Here is a 17,052-nt window from a genome sequence, read left to right on the forward strand (position 1 = left end):
GAACACATGAACAAGTATGAACTGTTTAAATCCAAGGCGAGAGTCAGAATGGGGATAACACCTGAGCAGTCTTGTCGGAGGTTCAGAGCCCTAAGGTGGAAACCAGATGTGCCATTTACCTGACCTTGCCTACCACCTTGTGAAACATTGGGATGCCTGGATATCAGGAGCAAGTGTTGAATCTCCAGTAAATTTGCCCTTCCTAATGCAAATGGAACAATTCTTAGAGGCTGTTCCTGAGGAAATAAAAAGATACATCCTAGATGGGAAGCCCAAAACTGTAATCGAAGCAGGAGAGATTGGAGCCAGATGGGTAGAGGTGGCAGAGAAGAAGAAAACTGGTCGCAGTTGGAGTGGAGAGCAGAAGGGACAACCCCAGACCACGCCCTATTACCGGGGGCCACCCAAGGCCTCACCTACCTCCCAAAGAACCCTCCAGACCCCTTATCATCCCACCACCCCATTCTCCAGCAACCCGCCTCGCCCCAGTGACCCGTCAGCTGGACGATGTTTTCAATGTAACGAGCTGGGGCATGTAAAGGCCAACTGCCCCAAGAACCCCAACAGATTACAGTTCATTGCACCGGAATCACACCAGAGATCCGCAGGCCCAGATACCTCCCAGATACCCTTGGAGCGGAGGGTAACTGTGAGTGTGGGGGGGAAGAAGGTCACCACGTGGAGAGACACCGAAGCACAAGTGTCAGCTATCCATGCTTCCTTAGTGGACCCCAATTTAATCAACCCAGAGATCCAAGTGACGATTCAACCCTTCAAGTCCAACTCCTTCAATTTGCCTACAGCCAAGTTGCCTGTCCAGTACCAGGGCTGGTCAGGAACGTGGACTTTTGCAGTCTATGATGATTATCCCATCCCCATGCTGTTGGGGGAAGACTTGGCCAATCATGTGAAGCGGGCCAAGAGGGTGGGAATGGTCACCCACAGCCAAGGCTAAACAAGCCGTGACGCCTAGCTCTGTTCCGGAAACTTCTATCAGGACCCAGTCAGAGGTGATGGACCCGAACCCCAGCCCAATATCTGCAACAGCAGTAGTGGATCCACTCCCAGAGACCCAGACGGAACCAGTCCCAGAACCAGAACCAGCGAAACAACCAGTACCAGACCAATTGCCAGCACTGAATCCAGTACTTGCAACCTCAACACCAGAGGGCCCCACCGAACCTGAACCGGCAGCAGCCGATAACCCTACACAAGAGGCTCAGCCGGAGCATGAACCCCAACATAGTGTCCCAGCGGAGAGCGGTTCACAGTCAACGGAAACAGCCCCATCCCCTACATCGCTTCCAGAGGGACCAAGCATAGGTCCACAATCCAATGAGGAACTGATGCCTCCAGCATCAAGGGAACAGTTCCAGACCAAACAGGAAGCAGATGAAAGCCTCCAGAGAGCTTGGACGGTGGCACGGAGCAACCCACCGCCTCTCAGCTCTTCTAATCGATCCAGGTTGGTTGTAGAAAAAGGACTTTTATACAAGGAAACTCTTTCTGGTGGAGACCAGGAAGACTGGCATCCTCAGAGACAGTTGGTAGTTCCAACTAAATACCAGACCAAGCTCTTGAGCTTAGCCCACGATCATCCTAGTGGTCACGCTGGGTTGAACAGGACCAAAGACCATTTGGGGGGGTCATTCAACTGGGAGGGAATGGGCAAGGATGTTTCTACCTATGTCCGGTCTTGTGAAGTATGCCAAAGAGTGGGAAAACCCCAAGACCAGGTCAAAGCCCCTCTCCAGCCACTCCCCATCATTGAAGTTCCATTTCAGCGAGTAGCTGTGGATATTCTGGGTCCTTTTCCGAAAAAGACACCCAGAGGAAAACAGTACATACTGACTTTCATGGATTTTGCCACCCAATGGCCGGAAGCAATAGCTCTAAGCAACACCAGGGATAAAAGTGTGTGCCAAGCACTAGCAGACATTTTTGCCAGAGTAGGTTGGCCCTCCGACATCCTCACAGATGCAGGGACTAATTTCCTGGCAGGAAGTATGGAAAACCTCTGGGAAGCTCATGGGGTAAATCACTTAGTTGCCACTCCTTACCACCATCAAACAAATGGCATGGTGGCCATTCACAGTCCAGGAGCGCCTGGGAGCTGTTAATTATCTCCTAGCAATCCCCACCTCCAACCGAAAGACTAAGGTGTACCATATTAATTCTCTAAAGCCCTTTTATTCCAGAGAATTAAAGGTTTGTCAGTTTACAGCCCAGGGAGGAGACGATGCTGAGTGGCCTGAAGGTGTCTACTACGAAGGGAAAAGTGCTGGTGGTGTGGAAGAGGTGAACCTCTCCATGACCCTTGGGCGTATGCAGCGACAGCAGATCAAGGAGCTGTGCACTAGCTACGCGCCAACGTTCTCAGCCACCCCAGGACTGACTGAACGGGCATACCACTCCATTGACACAGGTAATGCTCACCCAATTAAAGTCCAACCTTACTGGGTGTATCCTCAAGCTAAAACTGCTATAGACTGGGAGATCCAGGATATGTTACAGATGGGGGTAATCCGCCCCTCTGGAAGTGCATGGGTATCTCCAGTGGTTCTAGTTCCCAAACCAGATGGGGAGATACGTTTTTGCGTGGACTACCATAAGCTAAATGCTGTAACTCGCCCAGACAACTATCCCATGCCACGCACAGATGAACTATTAGAGAAACTGGGACAGGCCCAGTTCATCTCTACCTTGGACTTAACCAAGGGGTACTGGCAGGTACCGCTAGATGAATCCGCCAAGGAAAGGTCAGCCTTCACCACACATCTCAGGCTGTATGAATTTAACGTACTCCCATTCAGGCTGCGTAATGCACCCGCCACCTTCCAAAGATTGGTAGATGGTCTCCTAGCGGGATTAGGAGAATATGCAGTCGCCTACCTTGATGATGTGGCTATATTTTCGGATTCCTGGGCAGAACACCTGGAACATCTACAAAAAGTCCTTGAGCGCGTAAGGGAGGCAGGACTAACTGTTAAGGCTAAGAAGTGTCAAATAGGCCTCAACAGAGTGACTTACCTTGGACACCAGGTGGGTCAAGGAACTAACAGCCCCCTACAGGCCAAAGTGGATGCTATCCAAAAGTGGCCTGTCCCAAAGTCAAAGAAACAGGTTCAATCCTTCTTCGGCTTGGCCGATTATTACAGACGATTTGTACTGCAATACAGCCAAATCGCCGCCCCACTGACAAACCTAACCAAAAAGAACCAGCCAAATGCCATTCAGTGGACCGAAGAGTGTCAGAAGGCCTTTAACCAGCTTAAAGCGACACTCATGTCTGACCCTGTACTAAGGGCCCCAGACTTTGACAAACCGCTCCTAGTAACCACAGATGCACCCGAGCGTGGTGTGGGAGCAGTTTTAATTCAGAAAGGACCTGATCAAGAATTCTACCCTGTAGTGTTTCTCAGCAAAAAACTGTCTGAGAGGGAAAGCAACTGCTCAGTCAGTGAAAAAGAATGTTACACCGTTGTCTATGCTCTGGAAAAGCTACGCCCATATGTTTGGGGACGGCGTTTCCACCTGCAAACCGACCATGCTGCGCTACAGTGGCTTCATACCGCCATGGGAAATAACAAAAAACTTCTTCGGTGGAGTTTTAGCTCTCCAAGATTTTGATTTCGACATCCAACAAATCTCAGGAACTTCTAACAAAGTGGCTGATGCACTCTCCCATGAAAAAAGAAAAGGAGTACTTGTGGCACCTTAGAGACTAACCAATTTATTTGAGCATGAGCTTTCGTGAGCTACAGCTCACTTCATCGGATGCATACCGTGGAAACTGCAGCAGACTTTATATATACACAGAGAATATGAAACAATACCTCCTCCCACCCCACTGTCCTGATAAGCTATTACCAGCAGGACAGTGCAGTGGGAGGAGGTATTGTTTCATATTCTCTGTGTATATATAAAGTCTGCTGCAGTTTCCACGGTATGCATCCAATGAAGTGAGCTGTAGCTCACGAAAGCTCATGCTCAAATAAATTGGTTAGTCTCTAAGGTGCCACAAGTACTCCTTTTCTTTTTGTGAATACAGACTAACACGGCTGTTACTCTGAAATCTCCCATGAAAGTTTCCCAGAATCAACTGATTAAAATCGTCCTTGAGATGTGGAAAATATTGTTAGTCTTTTTGCACTTGGTAGTATATTTAGAGGTGCATGTGTCTTATTAAGTCTGTTTTTTCCTGAGCTCCAGGAAGAAATCCCAGCCAGCATTTCACCGTAGCTGAGATTTGGGTGGCGTGTCATAAATATAAAGGGAAGGGTAAACCCCTTTAAAATCCCTCCTGGCCAGAGGAAAACTCCTCTCACCTGTAAAGGGTTAAGAAGCTAAAGGTAACCTTGCTGGCACCTGACCAAAATGACCAATGAGGAATCATAGAATATAAGGGTTGGAAGGGACCCCAGAAGGTCATCTAGTCCAACCCCCTGCTCGAAGCAGGACCAATTCCCAGTTAAATCATCCCAGCCAGGGCTTTGTCAAGCCTGACCTTAAAAACCTCTAAGGAAGGAGATTCTACCACCTCCCTAGGTAACGCATTCCAGTGTTTCACCACCCTCTTAGTGAAAAAGTTTTTCCTAATATCCAATCTAAACCTCCCCCACTGCAGCTTGAGACCATTACTCCTCGTTCTGTCATCTGCTACCATTGAGAACAGTCTAGAGCCATCCTCTTTGGAACCCCCTTTCAGGTAGTTGAAAGCAGCTATCAAATCCCCCCTCATTCTTCTCTTCTGCAGGCTAAACAATCCCAGCTCCCTCAGCCTCTCCTCATAACTCATGTGTTCCAGACCCCTAATCATTTTTGTTGCCCTTCGCTGGACTCTCTCCAATTTATCCACATCCTTCTTGAAGTGTGGGGCCCAAAACTGGACACAGTACTCCAGATGAGGCCTCACCAATGTCGAATAGAGGGGAACGATCACGTCCCTCGATCTGCTCGCTATGCCCCTACTTATACATCCCAAAATGCCATTGGCCTTCTTGGCAACAAGGGCACACTGCTGACTCATATCCAGCTTCTCGTCCACTGTCACCCCTAGGTCCTTTTCCGCAGAACTGCTGCCTAGCCATTCGGTCCCTAGTCTGTAGCGGTGCATTGGATTCTTCCATCCTAAGTGCAGGACCCTGCACTTATCCTTATTGAACCTCATCAGATTTCTTTTGGCCCAATCCTCCAATTTGTCTAGGTCCTTCTGTATCCTATCCCTCCCCTCCAGCGTATCTACCACTCCTCCCAGTTTAGTATCATCCGCAAATTTGCTGAGAGTGCAATCCACACCATCCTCCAGATCATTTATGAAGATATTGAACAAAACCGGCCCCAGGACCGACCCTTGGGGCACTCCACTTGATACCGGCTGCCAACTAGACATGGAGCCATTGATAACTACCCGTTGAGCCCGACAATCTAGCCAGCTTTCTACCCACCTTATAGTTCATTCTTCCAGCCCATACTTCCTTAACTTGCTGACAAGAATACTGTGGGAGACCGTGTCAAAAGCTTTGCTAAAGTCAAGAAACAATACATCCACTGCTTTCCCTTCATCCACAGAACCAGTAATCTCATCATAAAAGGCGATTAGATTAGTCAGGCATGACTTTCCCTTGGTGAATCCATGCTGGCTGTTCCTGATCACTTTCCTCTCATACAAGTGCTTCAGGATTGATTCTTTGAGGACCTGCTCCATGATTTTTTCTTGTCTTTTTTCTGTGCAGACACCGTACTATGGCAAGCATGGAGCCCGCTCAGATCACTTTGGCAATTAGGAGCACATTAAACACCACGTGCATTATCCAGCAGTATATGCAGCACTAGAAACTGGCAAAGGGAAACTGGGCAAGTGGGCGACGTCAGCGCGGAGACAAGATACTTTCAACATCTGGGAGGAAGGAGAAAAACAAAGGGTCTGTGTCTGTCTGTATGATGCTTTTGCTGGGGACAGAACAGGAATGGAGTCATAGAATTTACTAAGTAATCTAGCTAGGTATGTGTTAGATTATGATTTCTTTAAATGGCTGAGAAAATAGCTGTGCTGAATAGAATGAATATTCCTGTCTGTGTGTCTTTTTTGTAACTTAAGGTTTTGCCTAGAGGGATTCTCTATGTTTTGAATCTAATTACCCTGTAAGGTTGTCATAAATATAAAGGAAAGGGTAAACCCCTTTAAAATCCGTCCTGGCCAGAGGAAAAGTCCTCTCACCTGTCAAGGGTTAAGAAGCTAAAGGTAACCTCGCTGGCACCTGACCAAAATGACCAATGAGGAGACAAGATACTTTCAAAAGCTGGGAGGAAGGAGAAAAACAAAGGGTCTGTGTCTGTCTGTATGCTGCTTTTGCCGGGGACAGAACAGGAATGGAGTCTTAGAACTTTTAGTAAGTAATCTAGCTAGGTATGTGTTAGATTATGATTTCTTTAAATGGCTGAGAAAAGTGTTGTGCTGAATAGAATGACTATTCTTCTCTGTTTCAGAGTAACAGCTGTATTAGTCTGTATTCGCAAAAAGAAAAGGAATACTTGTGGCACCTTAGAGACTAACCAATTTATTTGAGCATAAGCTTTCGTGAGCTACAGCTCACTTCATCAGATGCAGCTGTAGCTCACGAAAGCTTATGCTCAAATAAATTGGTTAGTCTCTAAGGTGCCACAAGTACTCCTTTTCTTTATTCTTGTCTGTGTGTCTTTTTTGTAACTTAAGGTTTTGCCTGGAGGGATTCTCTATGTTTTGAATCTAATTACCCTGTAAGGTATCTGCCATCCTGATTTTACAGAGGTGATTCCTTTACTTCTATTAAAAGTCTTCTTGTAAGAAAACTGAATGCTTTTTCATTGTTCTAAGATCCAAGGGTTTGGGTCTGTGGTCACCTATGCAAATTGGTGAGGATTTTTGCCAAACCTTCCCCAGGAAGTGGGTGCAAGGGTTGGGAGGATTTTGGGGGGAAAGACGTGTCCAAACTACGTTTCCTAGTAAACCAAGATAAAGTTTGGTGGTGGCAGTGGAAATCCAAGGGCAAAGGGTAAAATTAATTTGTACCTTGGGGAAGTTTTAACCTAAGCTGGTAAAAGTAAGCTTAGGAGGTTTTCATGCAGGTCCCCACATCTGTACCCTAGAGTTCAGAGTGGGGAAGGAACCTTGACAGGGCTATTGCCACTCGCTTCTCACCTGTGAGGGCTGCTCTTGGTATTCTTGCCCCTCAGGGCAGGGGAAAGCAAATCACAAAGTTGCATGAAAGTGCCCTTACACATGCGAAAGTTTCGCAGCCACTGGGAATCGTTCCAGACCTGCAACACGATGCTGTTCCACTAGTCTGTGCTTGTTTCCTGGGCTCAGAATCGGCGTTCCACCACATGAACCTGCCCCATTAGCACCATGATGCCCACATTGCCAGGGCCTGTGCTTTGAGAGAAGTCTGTGTCCATGTCCTCGTCACTCTCGTCTCCGCGCTGACGTCGCCCACTTGCCCGGTTTCCCTTTGCCAGTTTCTGGTGCTGCATATACTGCTGGATAATGCACGTGGTGTTTAATGTGCTCCTAATTGCCAAAGTGATCTGAGCGGGCTCCATGCTTGCCGTAGTACGGTGTCTGCACAGAAAAAAGGTGCGGGACGATTGTCTGCCTTTGCTCTGAGGAGGGCACGGTGACTGACAACATGGATTACAGGGTTGGCTTACAGGGAATTAAAATCAACAAAGGGGGTGGCTTTACATCAAGGAGAAACAAAAACAACTGTCACAGAGAATGGCCCTCTCAAGGATTGAACTCAAAACCCTGGGTTTATCAGGACAGTGCGCAACCCAATGCTCAATGCACTGAGCTATCCCTCCCCCTGATATTTCACACAGGACTGAATCTCTGTTAAACTTTTCAAGGTGCCCCTGACAGACCTCACTGAAATGATTGTCAGCCATAGATTTCACGGAGAGAGGGAGGGGGAGCAAATGAATACAAAACAAATCTGGTCTATTTCTTGTTTTGATCCACTCCATCTATCTTTTACATCTTTGGCTGGCAGCAGACGGTGCAGTAGGACTGCTAGCCATCTTCATCTCCTGCCTGCTCGCCATAAGACGGTACAACAGGACTGCTGGGAGGACTAAAGAGAATGACCTGGTCGAGTCACTCCTATTTTAGTCCTTGCGCCCATGTCTGCCCAGGCGCTCCTGACTGACCAGGAGCACCTCAGACATGATGACGATGGTTATCAGGCCTATTGTACCATCTGCTGCCACAAGGCAATAGGTTGCTGCTGTGTAGCAATGCAGTACCATGTCTGCCAGCACCCAGGAGACGTACGAGCTGAGTAGGCTCCATGCTTGCCTTGGTATGGCGTCTGCACAGGTAACTCAGGAAAAAAGGCATGAAACAATTGTCTGCCGTTGCTTTCACAGAGGGAGGGAGAGAGGGCTTGATGACATGTACCCAGAACCACCCGTGACAATGTTTTTGCCCCATTAGGCATTGGGATCTCAACTCAGAATTCCAATGGGTGGCAGAGACTGCAGGAACTGTGGAATAGCTACCCACAGTGCAATGCTCTGGAAATCGACGCTAGCTTCGGTACTGTGGAAGTACTCCACCGAGTTAATGCACTTAATGCAGTTAGAGCATTTTGTGTGGGGACACACACAATCGACTATATAAAAACGATTTCTAATAAAACAACTTCTATAAATTCGACCTAATTTCACAGTGTAGACATACCCTCAGGCTATATATAAGGGGATTGACCATAGGAGTTAAGACAGTGTAGAAGACAGAAAACAATTTGTTTAAATCTCTGAGTGTGTTGTTTTTTGGTAACACATAGACAATCATTAGTGTCCGGTAGAAAATTGTAACAGCTACGAGGTGAGAGGAGCAGGTGGAAAATGCCTTTTGCTTTCCAGAGATGGAAGAGAGTCTCAGGATGGTGGCTATAATAAGAACATAGGAGATAATGGTTAATAGAAATGAGGGCAGAGTGAAAATGGAGGCAAATAGGAATGCTACAAATTCCACCACGATTGTGTCACAGCAGGAGAGTTTTATCACTGGGGTGAGCTCACAAAAGAAATGGTCAATTTCATTGGGGCCACAGAAAGTTAACTGTGACATGAACGATACTATTATGCTAATAGCCAGAAATGCACTTATCCAAGACCCAGCTGTGAGCTGAAGGAAGAACCTGGCTGTCATAAAGGTTGCATAATGCAGTGGTTTACATATTGCCAGATACTGATCATAAGACATTGCTGCGAGGAGGTAACATTCTGCAGCTGCCAAAGAACCAAAAAAATACATTTGTGTAACACAGCCCATGAAAGAGATGGTTCTGTCCCCCGTCAGGAGACTGGCCAGCAGCCTGGGCAGGATGGTGGAGGTGTAGCAGTTCTCCAAGCAGGCCAAGTTCCCCAGGAAGAAGTACATGGGGGTGTGAAGGTGCTGATCAGCCATAACTAGAGCAATGATGAGCATGTTCCCGGTCATGGTCACAATGTAGATCACTAGAAATACCAGGAAGAGAAGAACCTTCAGATCCTGAATATTCTCAAATCCCAGGAAGATGAATTCTGTGATTATCGATTGATTGCCCCACTCAGTGTTTGCCACTGATTGCATCTAAGGGAAAGAAAATAAACTCAGCCATTTAAATTTAAGGACATACTTTTACATTTTGGCCAAGTATCTTTTATTTAAACCCAGAAATACCAAAATCCTCACCTCTCTTCTGGGATCTGGGTTCTTTACTCAACTGCTGGGCTATTTACTTTCCCAACAGGTGGATCAAGACCCCAGATCAGAAAGGTGAACTTTCCGGTATCTTGACATTTTAACCAACCATGTATTTTGCTCCCAGCAGTCTGAATGTCTGAAATTCCCACTATACAAATTCATTTTAATTCTGGTAACCCATCTCCTCTTATGAGAGTTCAAGCAGGTTCTCTGTTTATCCACACACCTGGCTGGTGCCATCAGAATTTTTTCATCTTCTTTGGTGTCCTATCTCCTCACAGTGGAATATGAGCACCCAACTGCCTTAGACAATTTTTACAATCCCAAATTCTAAATTCAGTATACATATTTACTACCTTGACATTCCCCAGGGTACAATCTGGACTGTTGAACAACTGTGTCCCCTCCATTCTCCAATCTGGGGTGCCTTTTACACTGCTTCACTGTGAAAGCCACCACATCTAATCTGTTCACACACAATCTCCAGCATGTAAATCACTCCCAGCTATATTGTACGAGTGCTATAACCAGCCACTCTTGAATTACACTGCAGAACGCCAGCAAATTCCCGGTCCCTGACTTCCCCCCAGAAACGTGCGTCTTGTACAGCCCAGCTCTCTCCTTCTAGACAAGCTCATATAAAGTCTGTCACTTCATCAACAGAAAGGTGGAGAGGTGGAATCTCCATCCTTAGAGGTCTTTAAGGCCTGGCTTGACAAAGCCCTGGCTGGGATGATTTAGCTGGGGTTTGTCCTGCTTTGAACAGGGGATTGGACTAGAGGACCTCCTGAGGTCTCTTCCAACCCTAATCTTCTATGATTCTATGAACTGAAAGGTTCAGAAACAAGAATGCAAATAAAAAGCACCCCTGACCCCCAAAAGTTCTGTTTGGTTTTTGTGTATCTTATGATTTTCAACCAACCTTATGAGATTTTGGGGGCCTGACTCATGATTTTTGAATGACTGGGGTTGGCAATCCGTGTGTGTGTGTGTGTGTTTGGTTGTGTTTCTTTCTGTGTGTATGTGACTGTGTCTTTGTGTGTTTGTCTTTGGGTAGGATCTGCTGCTGCTTTATATTTGATTTTGGCAGTATGGCCAATCCCAAGTGTTAAAGGTAAGTAAATTAGGTCACAGAAAATAGAATCATAGGACTTGAAGGGACCTTGAGAGATCATCTAGCCCAGTCCCCTGCACTAATGCACTCAATAATAATTACATTATTATTGTTATTATTATTATTATTACTATTATTAACAATAATAACAATAACAATATAAAACCATGGTTCTGCATACAATTATGAATATCAAGGAAGATGTAGAGAGGTTGTACATCCAATGATGTGATGGAGGGAAAGGTCTGCTATCTTTGGAGGAAGAAATTAACAATGAAAAATATAACATCAATTCTATGAGGAGTCAGTCAGAGTAAAAGGTCACGATACCAAGCGACGGCCAAGTGTGCATCCTGGCCCAAGGAAGCATAAAGGAGAGAAGAAAGCAAATCTCCAAAGAAAGACTGGAAAGATTTACCCAGAAATCAACGCATGGTCAGAAAATATGTCTGATCACACCACTAAACATATCTTCATGGTCTGGTGAGTTATTGCCTCAAAGTTACCTGAGCTGTCATCTCATCTACCTAATAAAAACAAAGACATCCTTTGAGTTAGAAGTTCTTCTCACTCCTTAATTTTCCCTTTTGAGTTTAGAAGTTGACTCCATTCCTACCTCTGCTAATACTGTCTAGAGAGTATAGATATGATTAGCTTTTCCCCTTTGGCTTATTTCAAGCACCTACCATCCGAAGTGCCAAGGGAGATGCCTTCTTCTCACATGAAGGATAAATAATGAAGCAAAAGAAACACAAGCTTTTTAGTACTACATACAAGGCACGGGAAACCAAGCAGGCCATCGGGACCATTGCTGAGAGAATAAAGACAAGTGAAAAAGATGGTGACTGATGGTCGAGAGTGCAACCTGCATCCAGCTCTCCAAAATGCTGACTGAAGAGGTTATATCAGAGATTCAAGATCATGCAGATCAGTCTTAAAGGTAAAGCAATCTTGTCCCCCTCTTCCTATTTGAAATGGTAGAAATAGATCAGGAAATAAAAATACAACCATTCATAGATTCCAAGGCCAGAAGGGGCCATGGTGAACATCTAGTCTGACCTCCTACAAAACACAGGCCTTTGGAACTTCCCCAAATTAATTCCTGCGGCACCCACCAATAAAAGAAAATGCTTCTGTGTGTAATACAGTATCAGCTTGAAATAGTTTCTCATCTGAAAGTGAAATGTAGCTGGATTTCCAAAACAAACAGATATTTATATGGCCAAATTTGCATTCACTGTGATACTGTCGTGATTTATGGCTGTGATGACTTGGGGAATTTATCTGTGCAATTTATGAATTCTGTTTGATGCTATGAAGTTGCTATAACATGGATGTATCCAGGAATGCCTCTATGTGGATGTGGACTCCACCACTTGCTGACACGGGCTGAAGGATGTACCTACCAGGCAATGGAGGGCAGTTAACCCTGATGGCTGAACTCTGACTCAACAATTGGTATGCTGGGGAAGTGGGCTGTGCTTGGAGAAGCTACTTCCTCCAGATTGTTGCGGGGGGTGGGGGAGGGGCTAGTGATGGAGGATTTGGGAAAAACACTGGGAGCAGAACAAAGGAACCAGGTTTTGGTAGGGGGACATATACATTGAAGACACTTGCTAAGACAGGAAGACGAAGCTTTGGGTAGGAGAGGAGAGAAAAACTTTTGTAGTGGGGGGGGTCCTGTTTAGTTGCAGACTAGCCAAGTCAGAGAAGGCTGGCTGGGGTAGAGAAGTCATGAGCTGCCAGCAGAGGATCCTGTACACCCAAAGGGTGTCTCCCAAGCCCAGAGAACTCTCCAGAGTGGGGAGAAAGCTGAGGCAGGGGAATGTGGATGGGTGTGTTGAATATTTTGTGTAACTCTGTGTATCTCTCGTGCTGTTAAGTAAAGAGCAATGGGGTTTTAGAATCCTGAACGAAATCTGTCTGTGCATCTGCTGGCTCTCGCTGCAAACCAGAGGGCTCATACCTTTAGAGGCATAGTGGGGAATGCACAAGAGCTGCTTGGGAGACCTGAGGAGCTGGTGCTAGTTTCAGAGCCTGGGTAACGGGATCTGGGGTCCTCACTGGCCAGAGGGGTGTCAGACAAAAGGTCTGCACCTGGAGTCCCAAAGCCAGGGACAGTGCCTACACTCGGCCCAGCACCAGAAAGCTAAGAGCATATGTGATTCAGCATTTGTAACCCCTGACAACGTTCTGAGACGTGTCCCTCGTGGGGAGCGGGACTAGATCCCTGACAATGGCATTACACGGATGTTGGTGTTATCCTTGTCACTTAGAATCATAGAATCATAGAATATCAGGGTTGGAAGGGACCCCTGAAGGTCATCTAGTCCAACCCCCTGCTCGAAGCAGGACCAATTCCCAGTTAAATCATCCCAGCCAGGGCTTTGTCAAGCCTGACCTTAAAAACCTCTAAGGAAGGAGATTCTACCACCTCCCTAGGTAACGCATTCCAGTGTTTCACCACCCTCTTAGTGAAAAAGTTTTTCCTAATATCCAATCTAAACCTCCCCCACTGCAACTTGAGACCATTACTCCTCGTTCTGTCATCTGCTACCATTGAGAACAGTCTAGAGCCATCCTCTTTGGAACCCCCTTTCAGGTAGTTGAAAGCAGCTATCAAATCCCCCCTCATTCTTCTCTTCTGCAGGCTAAACAATCCCAGCTCCCTCAGCCTCTCCTCATAAGTCATGTGTTCGAGACCCCTGATCATTTTTGTTGCCCTTCGCTGGACTCTCTCCAATTTATCCACATCCTTCTTGTAGTGTGGGGCCCAAAACTGGACACAGTACTCCAGATGAGGCCTCACCAATGTCGAATAGAGGGGAACGATCACGTCCCTCGATCTGCTCGCTATGCCCCTACTTATACATCCCAAAATGCCATTGGCCTTCTTGGCAACAAGGGCACACTGCTGACTCATATCCAGCTTCTCGTCCACTGTCACCCCTAGGTCCTTTTCCGCAGAACTGCTGCCTAGCCATTCGGTCCCTAGTCTGTAGCGGTGCATTGGATTCTTCCATCCTAAGTGCAGGACCCTGCACTTATCCTTATTGAACCTCATCAGATTTCTTTTGGCCCAATCCTCCAATTTGTCTAGGTCCTTCTGTATCCTATCCCTCCCCTCCAGCGTATCTACCACTCCTCCCAGTTTAGTATCATCCGCAAATTTGCTGAGAGTGCAATCCACACCATCCTCCAGATCATTTATGAAGATATTGAACAAAACCGGCCCCAGGACTGACCCTTGGGGTACTCCACTTGATACCGGCTGCCAACTAGACATGGAGCCATTGATAACTACCCGTTGAGCCCGACAATCTAGCCAGCTTTCTACCCACCTTATAGTGCATTCGTCCAGCCCATACTTCCTTAACTTGCTGACAAGAATACTGTGGGAGACCGTGTCAAAAGCTTTGCTAAAGTCAAGATACAATACATCAACTGCTTTCCCTTCATCCACAGAACCAGTAATCTCATCATAAAAGGCAATTAGATTAGTCAGGCATGACCTTCCCTTGGTGAATCCATGCTGGCTGTTCCTGATCACTTTCCTCTCATGCAAGTGCTTCAGGATTGATTCTTTGAGGACCTGCTCCATGATTTTTCCAGAGACTGAGGTGAGGCTGACTGGCCTGTAGTTCCCTGGATCCTCCTTCTTCCCTTTTTTAAAGATTGGCACTACATTAGCCTTTTTCCAGTCATCCGGGACTTCCCCCGTTCGCCACGAGTTTTCAAAGATAATGGCCAATGGCTCTGCAATCACAGCCGCCAATTCCTTCAGCACTCTCGGATGCAACTCGTCCGGCCCCATGGACTTGTGCACGTCCAGCTTTTCTAAATAGTCCCTAACCACCTCTATCTCCACAGAGGGCTGGCCATCTCTTCCCCATTTTGTGATGCCCAGCGCAGCAGTCTCAGGTACTTCTATTCAGGTAATTCTGTTCTATCCCACACCAATCACAATCATATCACAGCACCTACAAGAGTGAAAACCCGCTAAAGAGCAATAAGGGAGTCCCCCAAAATATCAAATAATGAACATCCTCAGCAGTGGGCTCTTCACTGAAGGGAAGCATTTTTCTGCTCCTATATTTACTGCATGACAGAAGGTGATCAAACAATCTGAACTGTTATGACAATACTTAGGTCTCTAAACACTGAGGGGGGATGGATAACTCAGTGGTTTGAGCATTAGCCTGCTAAACCCAGTGTTGTGAGTTCAATCCTTGAGGCAGCAGTCTGAGACAAAAATTGGGGATTGGTCCTGCTTTGAGCAAGGGGTTGGACTAAATGACCTCCTAAGGTCCTTTCCAACCCTGATATTCAATGATACTGCTAGTGAAAATTTTTTCACTGAGGTGCATCTTTTGAAGCAAAATGGCCTTATAAATGAAATGGAATATTTTGTGAAATTTTCCATATTCTGCTAAATTTTCTGGTTTTTTTTTCCTTTTGAAGAACCAAAACCCCAAACACTGAAAACAATCAGCAAAAATTGTAGATGAAAACATTTTTTTTTCATCCTTTTTTTCCAGAGGAAAAAAAAGAACAATTTCCCAACCACCTCTAAGTTGGGTAGCCTGAGCCATTATTTGATCTTTTACTGGTGTAGTTTGGATGGCAGAATATGCATGATTTGTTCCAAAATGAGAGATACCAGGCAAAGAAATGCCATGATCTGGGGTTTTGATCCAATTGCTGGAAAGGTAATTAGCAGGGAATGATGAGTTTTGAACATTTCAGGAACTTAAAAGAAGATGTGGTTTACGTTTATTCTCTTCAAGTTGAATTTTTGGATTTGTTTGTGTTCCCTAGATATGACAATGGCAAACACAGAGTGGAGAAACCAAACGGCCATCACAGAATTCATCCTCCTGGGATTTGGGGATCTACCTGCATTGCAGATCCTTCTCTTCCTGTTGTTTCTAGTGATCTACATTGTGACCTTGGCTGGGAACATCCTTGTCATTGTGCTAGTTGTGGCTAATCAGCACCTTCACACCCCCATGTACTTCTTCCTGGGGAACTTGTCCTGCTTGGAGACCTGCTACACCTCCACCATCCTGCCCAGGATGCTGGCCAGTCTCCTGACAGGGGACAGAACCATTTCTGTTAGAAGCTGCCTGGTACAATTATATTTCTTTGGTTCTCTAGTAGGTACAGAATGTTACCTGCTAGCTTCAATGTCTTATGATCGGTATTTAGCGATATGTAAACCACTGCATTATTCAACCCATATGAATGACAGGTTCTGCCTCCACCTAGCAGCTGGGTCTTGGCTAAGTGCATTTTTGATTGTTACCATAATAATATTTTTAATGTCACAATTAACTTTTTGTGGCCCCAATGAAATGGACCATTTCTTTTGTGATCTCACTCCAGTGATAAAACTCTCCTGTAGTGTCACCCATCAGATGGAACTTGTGACCTTCTTGGGCTCCTTCCTATTCACTTTACCACCATTTCTATTAACCCTGACATCCTACGTTTGTATCATAACTGCCATCCTGAGAATCCCTTCTAGCACTGGAAGGCAAAAGGCCTTTTCCACCTGCTCCTCTCACCTTATTGTGGTTACTACTTTCTATGGCATGCTAATCATTGTGTATATTTTACCAAAAACCAAGATGCTGCTAGAGCTTAACAAAGTGTTCTCTGTCTTCTACACCATCCTGACTCCCCTGGCCAACCCCCTCACCTACAGCCTGAGAAACAAAGAAGTCATGGAGGCCCTGAGAAAAGCTGTCAGGAACGCTGTGGCTTTCATGAGCTCATTTATGGAGGGTGACGTGAAATGGAGTGTATGATGTATGACATTCAGTCACTGGACCAGAATCTGTCTGGTCTGTTTTCAGAGTCCTTTACTGTAAGTTTTTCAAAGTGGGTGTAACATAATAAAAGTATAGCTGTACTGGTTAGATAAATATGTGTATGGAATCAATTAAAGTTGGGGACAAGGAAACTGGTACATACTGTGTTTGACCTAGTAGATTTGGTTAGAGGTTTTCATGACTTCTGAGAAGGTCGTGAAGTTACTGTAGTAAGTATCCAAAATGTGAGTTGCATCAACTGCAAATAAGTGGAACCATTAGATAGTTGTTTTTGTTAATTAAATTGGATGTGGTGATGTTGCCACCTGTCTCTGGACATTTCTTTTCTGGGGTCACTTGGCAACTGGCTTAAGTCTGAAGAATGAACTGAGGTG

At 45.8% G+C, this 17,052-nt stretch overlaps 2 protein-coding genes across 2 annotated transcripts; one reads left to right on the forward strand and one right to left on the reverse strand.

Moving 5' to 3' along the window:
- Positions 1-5,809: 5,809 nt before the first annotated feature.
- LOC142068888 (olfactory receptor 6F1-like) lies at positions 5,810-11,644 on the reverse strand. The gene is made up of 4 exons (XM_075119015.1): positions 11,531-11,644; positions 11,351-11,371; positions 8,720-9,616; positions 5,810-5,899 (listed from the first exon to the last, which is right to left on the reverse strand). Exons 1-4 carry the CDS (start codon positions 11,642-11,644, stop codon positions 5,810-5,812), a joined length of 1,122 nt encoding a protein of 373 aa, XP_074975116.1.
- A 4,026-nt stretch (positions 11,645-15,670) lies between these two features.
- LOC142068889 (olfactory receptor 10A6-like) lies at positions 15,671-16,654 on the forward strand. The gene is made up of 2 exons (XM_075119016.1): positions 15,671-15,941; positions 16,227-16,654. The coding sequence occupies exons 1-2, from the start codon at positions 15,671-15,673 to the stop codon at positions 16,652-16,654; spliced, it is 699 nt and encodes a 232-aa protein (XP_074975117.1).
- Positions 16,655-17,052: the final 398 nt, after the last annotated feature.

The sequence above is a fragment of the Caretta caretta genome, chromosome 13 (genome assembly GCF_965140235.1).
Source record: "Caretta caretta isolate rCarCar2 chromosome 13, rCarCar1.hap1, whole genome shotgun sequence".
Classification (NCBI taxonomy): domain Eukaryota; kingdom Metazoa; phylum Chordata; order Testudines; family Cheloniidae; genus Caretta; species Caretta caretta.

Coding starts and splice junctions, on each gene's coding strand:
- LOC142068888 (XM_075119015.1), bottom strand. CDS start 11,644: ATGGCCTGCTTGGTTTCCCGTGCCTTGTATGTAGTACTAAAAAGCTTG. Junction 9,617..11,350: donor TAGATGAGATGACAGCTCAG/GTAACTTTGAGG, acceptor TCTTTCCCTTAG/ATGCAATCAGTGGCAAACAC. Junction 5,900..8,719: donor CCCTTATATATAGCCTGAGG/GTATGTCTACAC, acceptor CCTTCCTCCCAG/ATGTTGAAAGTATCTTGTCT.
- LOC142068889 (XM_075119016.1), top strand. CDS start 15,671: ATGGCAAACACAGAGTGGAGAAACCAAACGGCCATCACAGAATTCATC. Junction 15,942..16,226: donor GCTGGCCAGTCTCCTGACAG/GGGACAGAACCA, acceptor GTGATCTCACTC/CAGTGATAAAACTCTCCTGT.